Genomic DNA, 16,847 nt, shown 5'->3' with positions numbered 1-16,847 from the left:
TGTGTGTATGTGTATATGTATATATATATGTATATTATCCCTGGGGATAGGGGTGAAAGAATACTTCCCACGTATTCCTCGCGTGTCGTAGAAAGCGACTAGAGGGGACGGGAGCGGGGGGCCAGAGATCCTCCCCTCCTTGTATTAACTTTCTAAAATGGGAAACAGAAGAAGGAGTCACGCGGGGAGTGCTCATCCTCCTCGAAGGCTCAGAGTGGGGTGCCTAAATGTGTGTGGATGTAACCAAGATGTGAAAAAAGGAGAGATAGGTAGTATGTTTGAGGAAAGGAACCTGGATGTTTTGGCTCTGAGTGAAACGAAGCTCAAGGGTAAAGGGGAAGAGTGGTTTGGGAATGTCTGGGGAGTAAAGTCAGGGGTTAGTGAGAGGATAAGAGCAAGGGAAGGAGTAGCAATACTCCTGAAACAGGACTTGTGGGAGTATGTGTTAGAGTGTAAGAAAGTAAATTCTCGATTAATATGGGTAAAACTGAAAGTTGATGGAGAGAGGTGGGTGATTATTGGTGCATATGCACCTGGGCATGAAAAGAAAGATCAATAATAATAATATATATATATATATATTTTTTTTTTTTTTTGCTGTCCCCTGTGTTTACGAGGTAGCGCAAGGAAACAGACGAAAGAAGATGGCCCAACCCACCCCCATACACAATGTACACACACATACGCCCACACACGCAAATATACATACCTATACATCCCAATGTACACATATATATACACACACAGACACATACATATATACCCATGCACACAATTCACACTGTCTGCCCCTATTCATTCCCATCGCCACCTCGCCACACATGGGATACCATCCCCCTCCCCCCTCATGTGTGCGAGGTAGCACACATAGGGGATAGGGGATAGGGGATTAAGAATACTTCCCACGTATTCCCTGCGTGTCGTGGAAGGCAACTAAAAGGGGAGGGAGCGGGGGGCTGGAAATCCTCCCCTCTTGATTTTATATATATATATATATATATATATATATATATATATATATATATATATATTATATATATATTTATTTATTTATTTTACTTTGTCGCTGTCTCCCGCGATCGTGAGGTAGCACAAGGAAACAGACGAAAGAATGGCCCAACCCACCCACATACACACGTATATACATGCACGTCCACACATGCAAATATACATACTTATACATCTCAACGTATACATATATATACACACACAGACTTATATACACATGTACATAATTCATACTGTCTGCCTTTATTCATTCCCATCGCCACCTCGCCACACATGAAATAACAACCCCTTCCCCCCTCATGTGTGCGAGGTAGCGCTAGGAAAAGACAACAAAGGCCCCATTCGTTCACACTCATTCTCTATCTGTCATGTAATAATGCACCGAAACCACAGCTCCCTTTCCATATCCAGTCCCCACAGAACTTTCCATGGTTTACCCCACACGCTTCACATGCCCTGGTTCAATCCATTGACAGCACGTTGGTCCCGGTATAGCACATCATTCCAGTTTACTCTATTCCTTGCACACCTTTTACCCTCCTGCATGTTCAGGCCCTGATCACTCAAAATCTTTTTCTCTCCATCTTTCCACCTCCAATTTGGTCTCCCACTTCTCCTCATTTCCTCCACCTCTGACACATATATCCTCTTTGTCAATCTATCCTCACTCATTCTCTCCATGTGACCAAACCATTTCAAAACGCCCTGTTCTGCTCTCTCAACGACACTCTTTTTATTACCACACATCTCTCTTACCCTATTATTACTTACTCGATCAAACTACCTCACACCACATATTGTCTGCAAACATCTCATTTCCAGCACATCCACCCTCCTGCGCACAACTCTATCCATAGCCCACGCCTCGCAACCATACAACATTGTTGGAACCACTATTCCTTCAAACATACCCATTTTTGCTTTCCGAGATAATGTTCTCGACTTCCACACATTCTTCAAGGCTCCCAGAACTTTCGCCCCCTCCCCCACCCTATGATTCACTTCAGCTTTCATGGTTCCATTCACTGCCAAATTCACTCCCAGATATCTAAAACACTTCGTTTCCTCCAGTTTTTTCCATTTAAACTTACCTCCCAATTGACTTGACCCTTAACCCTACTGTACCTAATAACCTTGCTCTTATTCACATTTACTCTTAACTTTCTTCTTTCACACACTTTACCAAACTCAGTCACCAGCTTCTGCAGTTTCTCACATGAATCAGCCACCAGTGCTGTATCATCAGTAAACAACAACTGACTCACTTCCCAAGCTCTCTCATCCACAACAGACTGCATACTTGCCCCTCTTTCCAAAGCTCTTACATTCACTTCCCTAACAACCCCATCCATAAACAAATTAAACAACCATGGAGACATCACACACCCCTGCCACAAACCTACATTCACTGAGAACCAATCACTTTCCTCTCTTCCTACACATATACATGCCTTACATCCTCGATATAAACTTTTCACTGCTTCCAGCAACTTGCCTCCCACACCATATAATCTTAATACCTTCCACAGAGCATCTCTATCAACTGTATCATATGCCTTCTCCAGATCCATAAATGCTACATACAAATCCATTTGCTTTTCTAAGTATTTCTCACATACATTCTTCAAAGCAAACACCTGATCCATACATCCTCTACCACTTCTGAAACCACACTGCTCTTCCCCAATCTGATGCTCTGTACATCCCTTCACCCTCTCAATCAATACCATCCCATATAATTTCCCAGAAATACTCAACAAACTTATGCCTCTCTAATTTGAGCACTCACTCTTATCCCCTTTGCCTTTGTACAATGGCACTATGCATGCATTCTGCCAATCCTCAGACACCTCACCATGAATCATACATACATTAAATAACCTTACCAACCAGTCAACAATACAGTCACCCCCTTTTTTTAATAAACTCCACTGCAATACCATCCAAACCTGCTGCCTTGCCAACTTTCATCTTCCGCAAAGCTTTTACTACCTCTTCTCTGTTTACCAAATCATTTTCCCTAACCCTCTCACTTTGCACTCCACCTCGACCAAAACACCCTATATCTGCCACTCTTATCATCAAACACATTCAAGAAACCTTCAAAATACTCACTCCATCTCCTTCTCATATCACCACTACTTGTTATCACCTCCCCATTAGCCCCCTTCACTGACGTTCCCATTTGTTCCCATGTCTTACGCACTTTATTTACCTCCTTCCAAAACATCTTTTTATTCTCCCTAAAATTTAATGATACTCTCTCACTCCAACTCTCATTTGCCCTCTTTTTCACCTCTTACACCTTTCTCTTGACTTCCTGTCTCTTTCTTTTATACATCTCCCACTCATTTGCATTATTTCCCTGCAAAAATTGTCCAAATGCCTCTCTTCTCTCTTTCACTAATAATCTTACTTCTTCATCCCACCACTCACTACCCTTTCTAATCTGCCCACCTCCTACGCTTCTCATGCCACAAACATCTTTTGTGCAAGCCATCACTGCCTCCCTAAATACATACCATTCCTCCCCCACTCCCCTTACCTCCTTTGTTCTCACCCTTTTCCATTCTGTACTCACTCTCTCCTGGTACTTCCTCACACAAGTCTCCTTCCCCAGCTCACTTACTCTCACCACTCTCTTCACCCCAACATTCTCTCTTCTTTTCTGAAAACCTCTACAGATCTTCAACTTCGCCTCCACAAGATAATGATCAGACATCCCTCCAGTTGCACCTCTCAGCACATTAACATCCAAAAGTCTCTCTTTTGCGCGCCTATCAATTAACACGTAATCCAATAACGCTCTCTGGCCATCTCTCCTACTTACATACGTATACTTCTGTATATCTCTCTTTTTAAACCAGGTGTTCCCAATCACCAGTCCTTTTTCAACACATAAATCTACAAGCTCTTCACCATTTCCATTTACAACACTGAACACCCCATGTATACCAATTATTCCCTCAACTGCCACATTACTCACCTTTGCATTCAAATCACCCATCACTATAACCCGGTCTCGTGCATCAAAACCACTAACACACTCATTCAGCTGCTCCCAAGACACTTGCCTCTCATGATCTTTCTTCTCATGCCCAGGTGCATATGCACCAATAATCACTCATCTCTCTCCATCAACTTTCAGTTTTACCCATATCGATGTAGAGTTTACTTTCTTACAGTCTATTGCATACTCCCACCACTCCTGTTTCAGGAGTACTGCTACTCCTTCCCTTGCTCTTGTCCTCTCACTAACCCCTTACTTCACTCCCAAGACATTCCCAAACCACTCTTCCCCTTTACCCTTGAGCTTTGTTTCACTCAGAGCCAAAACATGCAGGTTCCTTTCCTCAAACATACTACCTATCTCTCCTTTTTTCTCATTTTGTTTACATCCACACACATTTAGACACCCCAATCTGATCCTTCGAGGAGGATGAGCACTGACTCCCCGCGTGACTCCTTCTTCTGTTTCCCCTTTTAGAAAGTTAAAATACAAGGAGGGGAGGGTACCTGGCGCTACCTCGCTGAAGCGGGGAATGGTGATCACGTATATCAAGTATAATAATAGTGGATGATATTTGTTTGCTTGGAAACTGAAGTTCACAGTGACTGAATCAGAAATATAATTGTTTAAGTAATCATGAAATGCAGAGATTGTCAGCTATTCAGTCATGTACATTTGGTTGTATTGGAGCCCTCTTGTGGAAATATGAACAGATATTGGTGTCATATTCCACTTAAAGTCAAAACATAGATCATTCTGAAGTGTTCATAGTAAACTAAGATAGAAACGCATTTAATGATTTATTTTTATTGTAATATATTTGAGCATGTTTTAGTTCTAGACTGATTATTGGTAATGGCATTATCACGGTTCTTAACCAGTGTAATGTTTTCTTTACTTAGGCTGTAGTGTCAGACCCTGTTTTGGCAGCAACAGATGTAGCCAGCACTGTGTATGATGAACAAGCTGCAGATGTTAAAGTTAATGTGATTGGAACTCCAGTTAGTGATCAGATGTTTGATATAATTATCGGGGGCACACCAGAAACTAGTTTCATTAATGACTACATGGAAAAACACAAAAAAGTGGAGTCACTGAAATCAGATGTTCCCACTCCCAGTGAAGATGAGGAAGTCTTAGTTACTGACAAATCATGTGAAGAAAAGGAAAAAGAAAAAAATAGTCAAAATGAATCCATAATGCATGATGAAGAAAAAACATCAAAGAACCATAGAAAATCAGGTGATTTGTCTGATATCGGGATTTTGTTGGCATCACAAAACAGTCGGTTAGAAAATTCATTTACAAGCACAGCAAGTAGCAGAGGATATATGAAAGACTGGAATGAGGACTCTCTGTCTCACAGCATGACTGAAGGAAATCCAGAATATGATAAACTTTTCTCAGACTTTGAGTCAATTGATCCTTTTGCTTCCATGCCAGGGTTAGCAGGTGACAATCCATCATCTTCAGCTATTTCTACCCCAAGTGTTGAAATATCTAATGAGGTAAGGTAAAGACAAGTTAGGTTGAAATACAGCAATGTTCTTCCGTTTATTATTATTTGTTGAATATATGCAATTAATTTCGAGAGATTTTGAGTGATCAGGGCCTGAATACAGGAGGGTGAAAGGCATGCAAGGAATAGAGTGAATTGGAATGATGCAGTATATTGGGGTTGACGTGCTGTCAGTGGACTGAACCAGGGCATGTGAAGTGTCTGGGGTAAACCATGGAAGGGTCTGTGGGGCCTGGATGTGGAAAGGGAGCTTTGGTTTTGGTGCATTACACATGGACAGCTAGAGACTGAGTTTGAGTGAATGTGGCCTTTTTTTTTTTTTTTTTTTCCTTTTCCTGGCACTACCTCGCTGTAGGGGAGGGGGGATATTTCATGTGTGGTGGGGTAGGGACGGAAATGGATGAAGGCAACAAGTATGAATATGTACATGTGTATATATGTATTTGTCTGTGTATGTACATGTATGTATACGTTAATATGTATATGTGTGTGTATGGGTATATATATATACATTGTGTTATCCCTGAGGATAGGGGAGAAAGAATACTTCCCACGTATTCCCTGCGTGTCGTAGAAGGCGACTAAAAGGGGAAGGAGTGGGGGGGTTGGAAATCCTCCCCTCGTGTTTTCTTTTTTTTTTTTCCAAAAGAAGGGACAGAGAAGGGGGCCAGGTGAGGATATTCCCTCAAAGGCCCAGTCCTCTGCTCTTAACGCTACCTCGCTAATGCGGGAAATGGCAAATAGTTTGAAAGAAAAGAAAAAAATATATATACATATATTTTTTTCCATACCATTCGCCATTTCCCGCGTTAGTGAGGTAGCATTAAGAACAGAGGACGGGGCCTTTGAGGGAATATCCTCACCTGGCCCCCTTCTCTGTTCCGTCTTTTGGAAAATTAAAAAAAAACGAGGGGAAGATTTCCAGCCCCCTGCTCCCTTCCCTTTTAGTCGCTTTCTACGACACGCAGGGAATACGTGGGAAGTATTCTTTCTCCCCTATCCCCAGGGATAATATATATATATATATATATATATATATATATATATATATATATATATATATATATATATATATATATATATATATATATATATATATATATATATATTCATTCATTTTTTCATTCAAACTATTCGCCATTTCCCGCGTTAGCGAGGTAGCGTTAAGAACAGAGGACTGGGCCTTGGAGGGAATATCCTCACCTGGCCCCCTTCTCTGTTCCTTGTTTTGGAAAATTAAAAAAAAACGAGAGGGGAAGATTTCCAGCCCCCCACTCCCTCCCCTTTTAGTCGCCTTCTACGACACGCAGGGAATACGTGGGAAGTATTCTTTCTCCCCTATATTATACTTTTTATTATACTTAGTTGCTGTCTCCCGCGTTAGTGAAGTAGCGTAAGGAAACAGACAAAAGAATGGCCCAACCCACCCACACACACATGTATATACATAAACGCCCACACACGCACATATACATACATATACACTTCAATGTATGCATCTTTTTCTTCTTTCAAACTATTCGCCATTTCCCGTGTTAGCGAGGTAGCGTTAAGAACAGAGAACTGGGCCTTTGAGGGAATATCATCACCTGGCCCTCTTCTCTGTTCCTTCTTTTGGAAAATTAAAAAAAAAAAATAATGAGAGGGGAGGATTTCCAGCCCCCCGCTCCCTCCCCTTTTAGTCGCCTTCTACGACACGCAGGGAATACGTGGGAAGTATTCTTTCTCCCCTATCCCCATACACAGACATATACATATATAAACATGTACCTATCAATACTTGCTGCCTTCATCTATTCCCACCGCCACCACCGTCACACATGAAACAATACCTCCCTCCCCCCACACGCGCGCAAGGTAGTGCTAGGAAAAGACAACAAAGGCCACATTTGCTCACTCTCACTCTCTAGCTGTCATACGTACATGCCTTTACCCTCTATAAATACCCTCCCTTATAATTTCCCAGGAATACTCAACAAACTTATACCTCTGTAATTTGAACACTCACCTTTATCCCTTTGCCTTTGTACAATGGTACTATGCATGCATTCTGCCAATCCTCAGGCACTTCACCATGAACCATACATACATTGAATATCCTTACCAACCAGTCAACAATACAATCACCCCCTTTTTTAATAGGTTCCACTGCAATACTATCCAAACCCGCTGCCTTGCCAGCTTTCTTCTTCTGCAAAGCTTTTACCACCTGTTCTCTGTTTACTAAACCATTCTCCCTGACCCTATCACTTTGCTCACCACCTCGACCAAAGCACTCTATATCTGCCACTCTATCATCAAATACATTCAAGAAACCTTCAAAACACTCACTCCATCTCCTTCTCACTTCACCACCACTTGTCATTACCTCCCCATTAGCCCCCTTCACCGATGTTCTCATTTGTTCTCTTGTCTTATGAACTTTATTTACCTCCTTTCAAAACATCTCTTTATTCCCCCAAAATTTAATGATTCTTTCACCCCAACTCTCATATGCCCTCTTTTTCACTTCTTGCACCTTTCTCTTGATCTCCTGCCTCTTCCTTTTATACATCTCCTAGTCATTTGCACTACTTCCCTGCAGAAATTGTCCAAATGCCTCTCTCTTATCTTTCACAAACAATATTACTTCTTCATCCCACCAATCAATACCCTTTCAAATCTACCTACCTCCCACCTTTCTCATGCCACTAGCATCTTTTGTGCAAGCCATCACTGCTTCCCTAAATACATTCCATTCCTCCCCCACTCCCCTTACATCATTTGCTCTCACCTTTTTCCATTCTGCACTCAGTCTCTCCTGATATTTACTCATACAAGTCTCCTTTCCAAGCTCACTTACTCTCACCACTCTCTTCACCCAAACATTCTTTTTTTCTTTTCTGAAAAGCTATACAAATCTACACCTTCGCCTCCACAAGAGAATCATCAGACATCCCGCCCAGTTGCCCCTCTAAGCACATTAACATCCAAAAGTCTCTCTTTCACACGCCTATTAACACGTATTCCAATTATGCTCTCTGGCCATCTCTCGTACTTACATATGTTTACTTAAGTATATCTCTCCTTTTAAACCAGGTATTCCCAATCACCAGTCCTTTTTCAGCACATAAATCTACAAGCTCTTCACCATTTCCATTTACAACACTTAACACCCCATTTTCACCAATTATACCCTCAACTGCCACATTACTCACCTTTGCATTCAAATCATCCATCACTATAACCTGGTCTCATTCATCAAAGCCGCTAACACACTCACTCAGCTGCACCCAAAACACATGCCTCTCATGATCTTTCTTCTCATGACCGGGTGCATAGGCACCAATAATCACCCATCTCTCTCCATCCGCTTTCAGTTTCACCCATATTAATCTAGAGTTTACTTTCTTACACTCTATCACATATTCCACAACTCCTGCTTCAGGAGTAGTGATACTCCTTCCTTTGCTCTTGTCCTCTCACCAACCCCTGACTTTACTCCCAGGACATTCCCAAACCACTCTTCCCCTTTACCCTTGAGCTTTGTTTCACTCAGAGCCAAAACATCCAGGTTCCTTTCCTCAAACATACTACCTATCTCTCCTTTTTTCTCATCTTGGTTACATGCAGAAACATTTAGACACCCCAATCTGAATCTTTGAGGAGGATGAGCGCTCCCCACATGACTCCTTCATCTGTTTCCCCTTTTAGAAGGTTGAAATACAAGGAGGGGAGGGTTTCTAGCCCCCCCCCCCCCCCCCCCCCCCCCCCCCCCCCCCCCCCCGCTCCTGTCCCCTTTGGTCGCCTTCTATGACACTCGGGGAATGCATGGGAAGTATTCTCTCTCCCCTATTCCCAGGAATACACACACACACAGACATATAAATGAGTGTGAATGAATGGGGCCCCCGTTGCCCCCTCCCAGCGCCACCTCGCACACATGAGGGGGGAGAGGGTTGTCATCCCATATTTTTTTTTTTTTTTTATACTTTGTCGCTGTCTCCCGCGTTTGCGAGGTAGCGCAAGGAAACAGACGAAAGAAATGCCCCCCCCCCCCATACACATGTATATACATACGTCCACACACGCAAATATACATACCTACACAACTTTCCATGGTTTACCCCAGACGCTTCACATGCCTTGATTCAATCCACTGACAGCACGTCAACCCCGGTATACCACATCGCTCCAATTCACTCTATTCCTTGCCCTCCTTTCACCCTGCTGCATGTTCAGGCCCCGATCACACAAAATCTTTTTCACTCCATCTTTCCACCTCCAATTTGGTCTCCCTCTTCTCCTCGTTCCCTCCACCTCCGACACATATATCCTCTTGGTCAATCTTTCCTCACTCATTCTCTCCATGTGCCCAAACCACTTCAAAACACCCTCTTCTGCTCTCTCAACCACGCTCTTTTTATTTCCACACATCTCTCTTACCCTTACGTTACTCACTTGATCAAACCACCTCACACCACACATTGTCCTCAAACATCTCATTTCCAGCACATCCATCCTCCTGCGCACAACTCTATCCATAGCCCATGCCTCGCAACCATACAACATTGTTGGAACCACTATTCCTTCAAACATACCCATTTTAGCTTTCCGAGATAATGTTCTCGACTTCCACACATTCTTCAAGGCCCCCAGAATTTTCGCCCCCTCCCCCACCCTATGATCCACTTCCGCTTCCATGGTTCCATCCGCTGCCAGATCCACTCCCAGATATCTAAAAACACTTCACTTCCTCCAGTTTTTCTCCATTCAAACTCACCTCCCAATTGACTTGACCCTCAACCCTACTGTACCTAATAACCTTGCTCTTATTCACATTTACTCTTAACTTTCTTCTTCCACACACTTTACCAAACTCAGTCACCAGCTTCTGCAGTTTCTCACATGAATCAGCCACCAGTGCTGTATCATCAGCGAACAACAACTGACTCACTTCCCAAGCTCTCTCATCTCCAACAGACTTCATACTTGCCCCTCTTTCCAAAACTCTTGCATTTACCTCCCTAACAACCCCATCCATAAACAAATTAAACAACCATGGAGACATCACACACCCCTGCCGCAGACCTACATTCACTGAGAAACAATCACTCTCCTCTCTTCCTACACGTACACATGCCTTACATCCTCGATAAAAACTTTTCACTGCTTCTAACAACTTTCCTCCCACACCATATATTCTTAATACCTTCCACAGAGCATCTCTATCAACTCTATCATATGCCTTCTCCAGATCCATAAATGCTACATACAAATCCATTTGCTTTTCTAAGTATTTCTCACATACATTCTTCAAAGCAAACACCTGATCCACACATCCTCTACCACTTCTGAAACCGCACTGCTCTTCCCCAATCTGATGCTCTGTACATGCCTTCACCCTCTCAATCAATACCCTCCCATATAATTTACCAGGAATACTCAACAAACTTATACCTCTGTAATTTGAGCACTCACTCTTATCCCCTTTGCCTTTGTACAATGGCACTATGCACGCATTCCGCCAATCCTCAGGCACCTCACCATGAGTCATACATACATTGAATAACCTTACCAACCAGTCAACAATACAGTCACCCCCTTTTTTAATAAATTCCACTGCAGTACCATCCAAACCTGCTGCCTTGCCGGCTTTCATCTTCCGCAAAGCTTTTACTACCTCTTCTCTGTTTACCAAATCATTTTCCCTAAAACTCTCACTTTGCACACCACCTCGACCAAAACACCCTATATCTGCCACTCTGTCATCAGACACATTCAACAAACCTTCAAAATACTCATTCCATCTCCTTCTCACATCACCACTACTTGTTATCACCTCCCCATTTACGCCCTTCACTGAAGTTCCCATTTGCTCCCTTGTCTTACGCACTTTATTTACCTCCTTCCAGAACATCTTTTTATTCTCCCTAAAATTTACTGATAGTCTCTCACCCCAACTCTCATTTGCCCTTTTTTTCACCTCTTGCACCTTTCTCTTGACCTCCTGTCTCTTTCTTTTATACTTCTCCCACTCAATTCCATTTTTTCCCTGCAAAAATCGTCCAAATGCCTCTCTCTTCTCTTTCACTAATACTCTTACTTCTTCATCCCACCACTCACTACCCTTTCTAAACAGCCCACCTCCCACTCTTCTCATGGAAAGAGGGGCAAGTATGAAGTCTGTTGGGGATGAGAGAGCTTGGGAAGTGAGTCAGTTGTTGTTCGCTGATGATACAGCGCTGGTGGCTGATTCATGTGAGAAACTGCAGAAGCTGGTGACTGAGTTTGGTAAAGTGTGTGGAAGAAGAAAGTTAAGAGTAAATGTGAATAAGAGCAAGGTTATTAGGTACAGTAGGGTTGAGGGTCAAGTCAATTGGGAGGTGAGTTTGAATGAAGAAAAACTGGAGGAAGTGAAGTGTTTTAGATATCTGGGAGTGGATCTGTCAGCGGATGGAACCATGGAAGCGGAAGTGGATCATAGGGTGGGGGAGGGGGCGAAAATTTTGGGAACCTTGAAAAATGTGTGGAAGTCGAGAACATTATCTCGGAAAGCAAAAATGGGTATGTTTGAAGGAATAGTGGTTCCAACAATGTTGTATGCTTGCGAGGCGTGGGCTATGGATAGAGTTGTGCGCAGGAGGATGGATGTGCTGGAAATGAGATGTTTGAGGACAATGTGTGGTGTGAGGTGGTTTGATCGAGTAAGTAACGTAAGGGTAAGAGAGATGTGTGGAAATAAAAAGAGCGTGGTTGAGAGAGCAGAAGAGGGTGTTTTGAAATGGTTTGGGCACATGGAGAGAATGAGTGAGGAAAGATTGACCAAGAGGATATATGTGTCGGAGGTGGAGGGAACGAGGAGAAGAGGGAGACCAAATTGGAGGTGGAAAGATGGAGTGAAAAAGATTTTGTGTGATCGGGGCCTGAACATGCAGGAGGGTGAAAGGAGGGCAAGGAATAGAGTGAATTGGAGCGATGTGGTATACAGGGGTTGACGTGCTGTCAGTGGAGTGAATCAAGGCATGTGAAGCGTCTGGGGTAAACCATGGAAAGCTGTGTAGGTATGTATATTTGCGTGTGTGGACGTGTGTATGTACATGTGTATGGGGGGGGTTGGGCCATTTCTTTCGTCTGTTTCCTTGCGCTACCTCGCAAACGCGGGAGACAGCGACAAAGTATAAAAAAAAAAAATATATATATATATATATATATATATATATATATATATATATATATATATATATATATATATATGCCTTCTCCAGATCCATAAATGCTACATACAAATCCATTTGCTTTTCTAAGTATTTCTCACATACACTCTTCAAAGCAAACACCTGATCCACACATCCTCTACCACTTCTGAAACCACACTGCTCTTCCCCAATCTGATGCTCTGTACATGCCTTCACCCTCTCAATCAATACCCTCCCATATAATTTACCAGGAATACTCAACAAACTTATACCTCTGTAATTTGAGCACTCACTCTTATCCCCTTTGCCTTTGTACAATGGCACTATGCACGCATTCCGCCAATCCTCAGGCACCTCACCATGAGTCATACATACATTAAATAACCTTATATATATATATATATATATATATATATATATATATATATATATATATATATATATATATATATACATATATATATACACATATATATATATATATATATATATATATATATATATATATATATATATATATATATATATATACATATATAGGAAGAATATATGGACAGGACGGGGTGGCTTAAGGAATAGTTGAATAGGACGAGGTTAGGAGTAACGAGTAGATGGCTAGGATGGGGGTAGACCTATGGTGAAGATGGCTAGGACGGGGATAGACCAAGGGATGAACACGATCAGATCAGATAGATAACTGCTGGTTCTGTGTCACACTTTCATCAAAGCATTTCAGACTTTAAACCAGTTTGATGACGTCATCAGCCAACCGTTCTTACATAGATGTAGTAACATAACAACCTAACATAATAACTTGGGGATAACGTGACACCAAGCGTGTAACACATTAGAAGAGGAGGTAAGAAGTGATTGTGTGGTGTAATGAAAGTATTGGTTGAATGGAATAAATGTATGTTGAAAATATGAATGTGGACAATACATACACACACACATATGATAGAGTTGATAGAGATGCTCTGTGGAAGGTATTAAGAATATATGGTGTGGGAGGCAAGTTGTTAGAAGCAGTGAAAAGTTTTTATCGAGGATGTAAGGCATGTGTACGTGTAGGAAGAGAGGAAAGTGATTGGTTCTCAGTGAATGTAGGTTTGCGGCAGGGGTGTGTGATGTCTCCATGGTTGTTTAATTTGTTTATGGATGGGGTTGTTATGGAGGTGAATGCAAGAGTTTTGGAAAGAGGGGCAAGTATGAAGTCTGTTGGGGATGAGAGAGCTTGGGAAGTGAGTCAGTTGTTGTTCGCTGATGATACAGCGCTGGTGGCTGATTCATGTGAGAAACTGCAGAAGCTGGTGACTGAGTTTGGTAAAGTGTGTGGAAGAAGAAAGTTCAGAGTAAATGTGAATAAGTGCAAGGTTATTAGGTACAGTAGGGTTGAGGGTCAAGTCAATTGGGAGGTGAGTTTGAATGGAGAAAAACTGGAGGAAGTGAAGTGTTTTAGATATCTGGGAGTGGATCTGGCAGTGGATGGAACCATGGAAGCGGAAGTGGATCATAGGGTGGGGGAGGGGGCGAAAATTCTGGGAGCCTTGAAAAATGTGTGGAAGTCGAGAACATTATCTCGGAAAGCAAAAATGGGTATGTTTGAAGGAATAGTAGGTTCCAACAATGTTGTATGGTTGCGAGGCGTGGGCTATGGATAGAGTCGTGCGCAGGAGGATGGATGTGCTGGAAATGAGATGTTTGAGGACAATGTGTGGTGTGAGGTGGTTTGATCGAGTAAGTAACGTAAGGGTAAGAGAGATGTGTGGAAATAAAAAGAGCGTGGTTGAGAGAGCAGAAGAGGGTGTTTTGAAGTGGTTTGGGCACATGGAGAGAATGAGTGAGGAAAGATTGACCAAGAGGATATATGTGTCGGAGGTGGAGGGAACGAGGAGAAGAGGGAGACCAAATTGGAGGTGGAAAGATGGAGTGAAGAAGATTTTGTGTGATCGGGGCCTGAACATGCAGGAGGGTGAAAGGAGGGCAAGGAATAGAGTGAATTGGAGCGATGTGGTATACAGGGGTTGACGTGCTGTCAGTGGATTGAATCAGGGCATGTGAAGCGTCTGGGGTAAACCATGGAAAGTTGTGTAGGTATGTATATTTGCGTGTGTGGACGTGTGTATATACATGTGTATGGGGGGGGGGGTTGGGCCATTTCTTTCGTCTGTTTCCTTGCGCTACCTCGCAAACGCGGGAGACAGCGACAAAGCAAAAAAAAAAAATATATATATATATATATATATATATATATATATATATATATATATATATATTTTTTTTTGTTTAAACTATTCGCCATTTCCCACATTAGCGAGGTAGCGTTAAGAACAGAGGACTGGGCCTTTTTTGGAATATCCTCACCTGGCCCCCTCTGTTCCTTCTTTTGGATACAGCAACAAAGCAAGAAAAAAATAAATAAATATATATATATATATATATATATATATATATATATATATATATATATATATATATATATTTTTTTTTTTTTTTTTTGCTTTGTCGCTGTCTCCCGCGTTTGCGAGGTAGCGCAAGGAAACAGACGAAAGAAATGGCCCAACCCACCCCCATACACATGTATATACATGTGTATATATATATATATATATATATATATATATATATTTTCTTTTAAACTAATCGCCATTTCCGGCGTTAGCGAGGTAGCGTTAAGAACAGAGGACTGGGTCTTTTTTGGAATATCCTCACCTGGTCCCCTCTGTTCCTTCTTTTGGAAAATTAGAAAAAAAATGAGAGGGGAGGATTTCCAGCCCCCCGCTCCCTCCCCTTTTAGTCGGCTTTTACGACACGCAGGGAATATGTGGGAAGTATTCTTAATCCCCTATCCCCAGGGATAAATATTTTTTTTTTTTTTTTCTTCTTTGTCGCTGTCTCCCGCGTTTGCGAGGTAGCGCAAGGAAACAGACGAAAGAAATGGCCCAACCCACAACCATACACATGTATATACATACGTCCACACACGCAAATATACATACCTACACAGCTTTCCATGGTTTACCCCAGACGCTTCACATGCCTTGATTCAATCCACTAACAGCACGTCAACCCCGGTATACCACATCGCTCCAATTCACTCTATTCCTTGCCCTCCTTTCACCCTCCTGCATGTTCAGGCCCCGATCACACAAAATCTTTTTCACTCCATCTTTCCACCTCCAATTTGGTCTCCCTCTTCTCCTCGTTCCCTCCACCTCCGACACATATATCCTCTTGGTCAGTCTTTCCTCACTCATTCTCTCCATGTGACCAAACCATTTCAAAACACCCTCTTCTGCTCTTTCAACCACGCTCTTTTTATTTCCACACATCTCTCTTACCCTTACGTTACTTACTCGATCAAACCACCTCACACCACACATTGTCCTCAAACATCTCATTTCCAGCACATCCATCCTCCTGCGCACGACTCTATCCATAGTCCACGCCTCGCAACCATACAACATTGTTGGAACCACTATTCCTTCAAACATACCCATTTTTGCTTTCCGAGATAATGTTCTCGACTTCCACACATTCCTCTAGGCTCCCACAATTTTCGCCCCCTCCCCCACCCTATGATCCACTTCCGCTTCCATGTTTCCATCCGCTGCCAGATCCACTCCCAGATATCTAAAACACTTCACTTCCTCCAGTTTTTCTCCATTCAAACTCACCTCCCAATTGACTTGACCCTCAACCCTACTGTACCTAATAACCTTGCTCTTATTCACATTTACTCTTAACTTTCTTCTTTCACACACTTTACCAAACTCAGTCACCAGCTTCTGCAGTTTCTCACATGAATCAGCCACCAGCGCTGTATCATCAGCGAACAACAACTGACTCACTTCCCAAGCTCTCTCATCCCCAACAGACTTCATACTTGCCCCTCTTTCCAAAACTCTTGCATTCACCTCCATAACAACCCCATCCATAAACAAATTAAACAACCATGGAGACATCACACACCCCTGCCGCAAACCTACATTCACTGAGAACCAATCACTTTCCTCTCTTCCTACACGTACACATGCCTTACATCCTCGATAAAAACTTTTCACTGCTTCTAACAACTTGCCTCCCACACCATATATTCTTAATACCTTCCACAGAGCATCTCTATCAACTC

The 16,847-nt window shown here is 42.4% G+C and overlaps 1 protein-coding gene across 1 annotated transcript in view; it reads left to right on the top strand.

Moving 5' to 3' along the window:
- Positions 1-16,847, top strand: part of Plekhm1 (Pleckstrin homology and RUN domain containing M1) — a 126,293-nt gene that overhangs the window by 30,889 nt on the left and 78,557 nt on the right. Inside the window, exon 4 of the mRNA XM_071663407.1 lies at positions 4,921-5,526. Within this exon, the coding sequence (XP_071519508.1) occupies positions 4,921-5,526 (606 nt within the window). The remainder of the gene's footprint in view (positions 1-4,920; positions 5,527-16,847) is intronic.

This window comes from Panulirus ornatus, chromosome 1 (genome assembly GCF_036320965.1).
Source record: "Panulirus ornatus isolate Po-2019 chromosome 1, ASM3632096v1, whole genome shotgun sequence".
NCBI lineage: Eukaryota > Metazoa > Arthropoda > Malacostraca > Decapoda > Palinuridae > Panulirus > Panulirus ornatus.
This window is presented reverse-complemented; position numbering and strand designations above follow the sequence as displayed.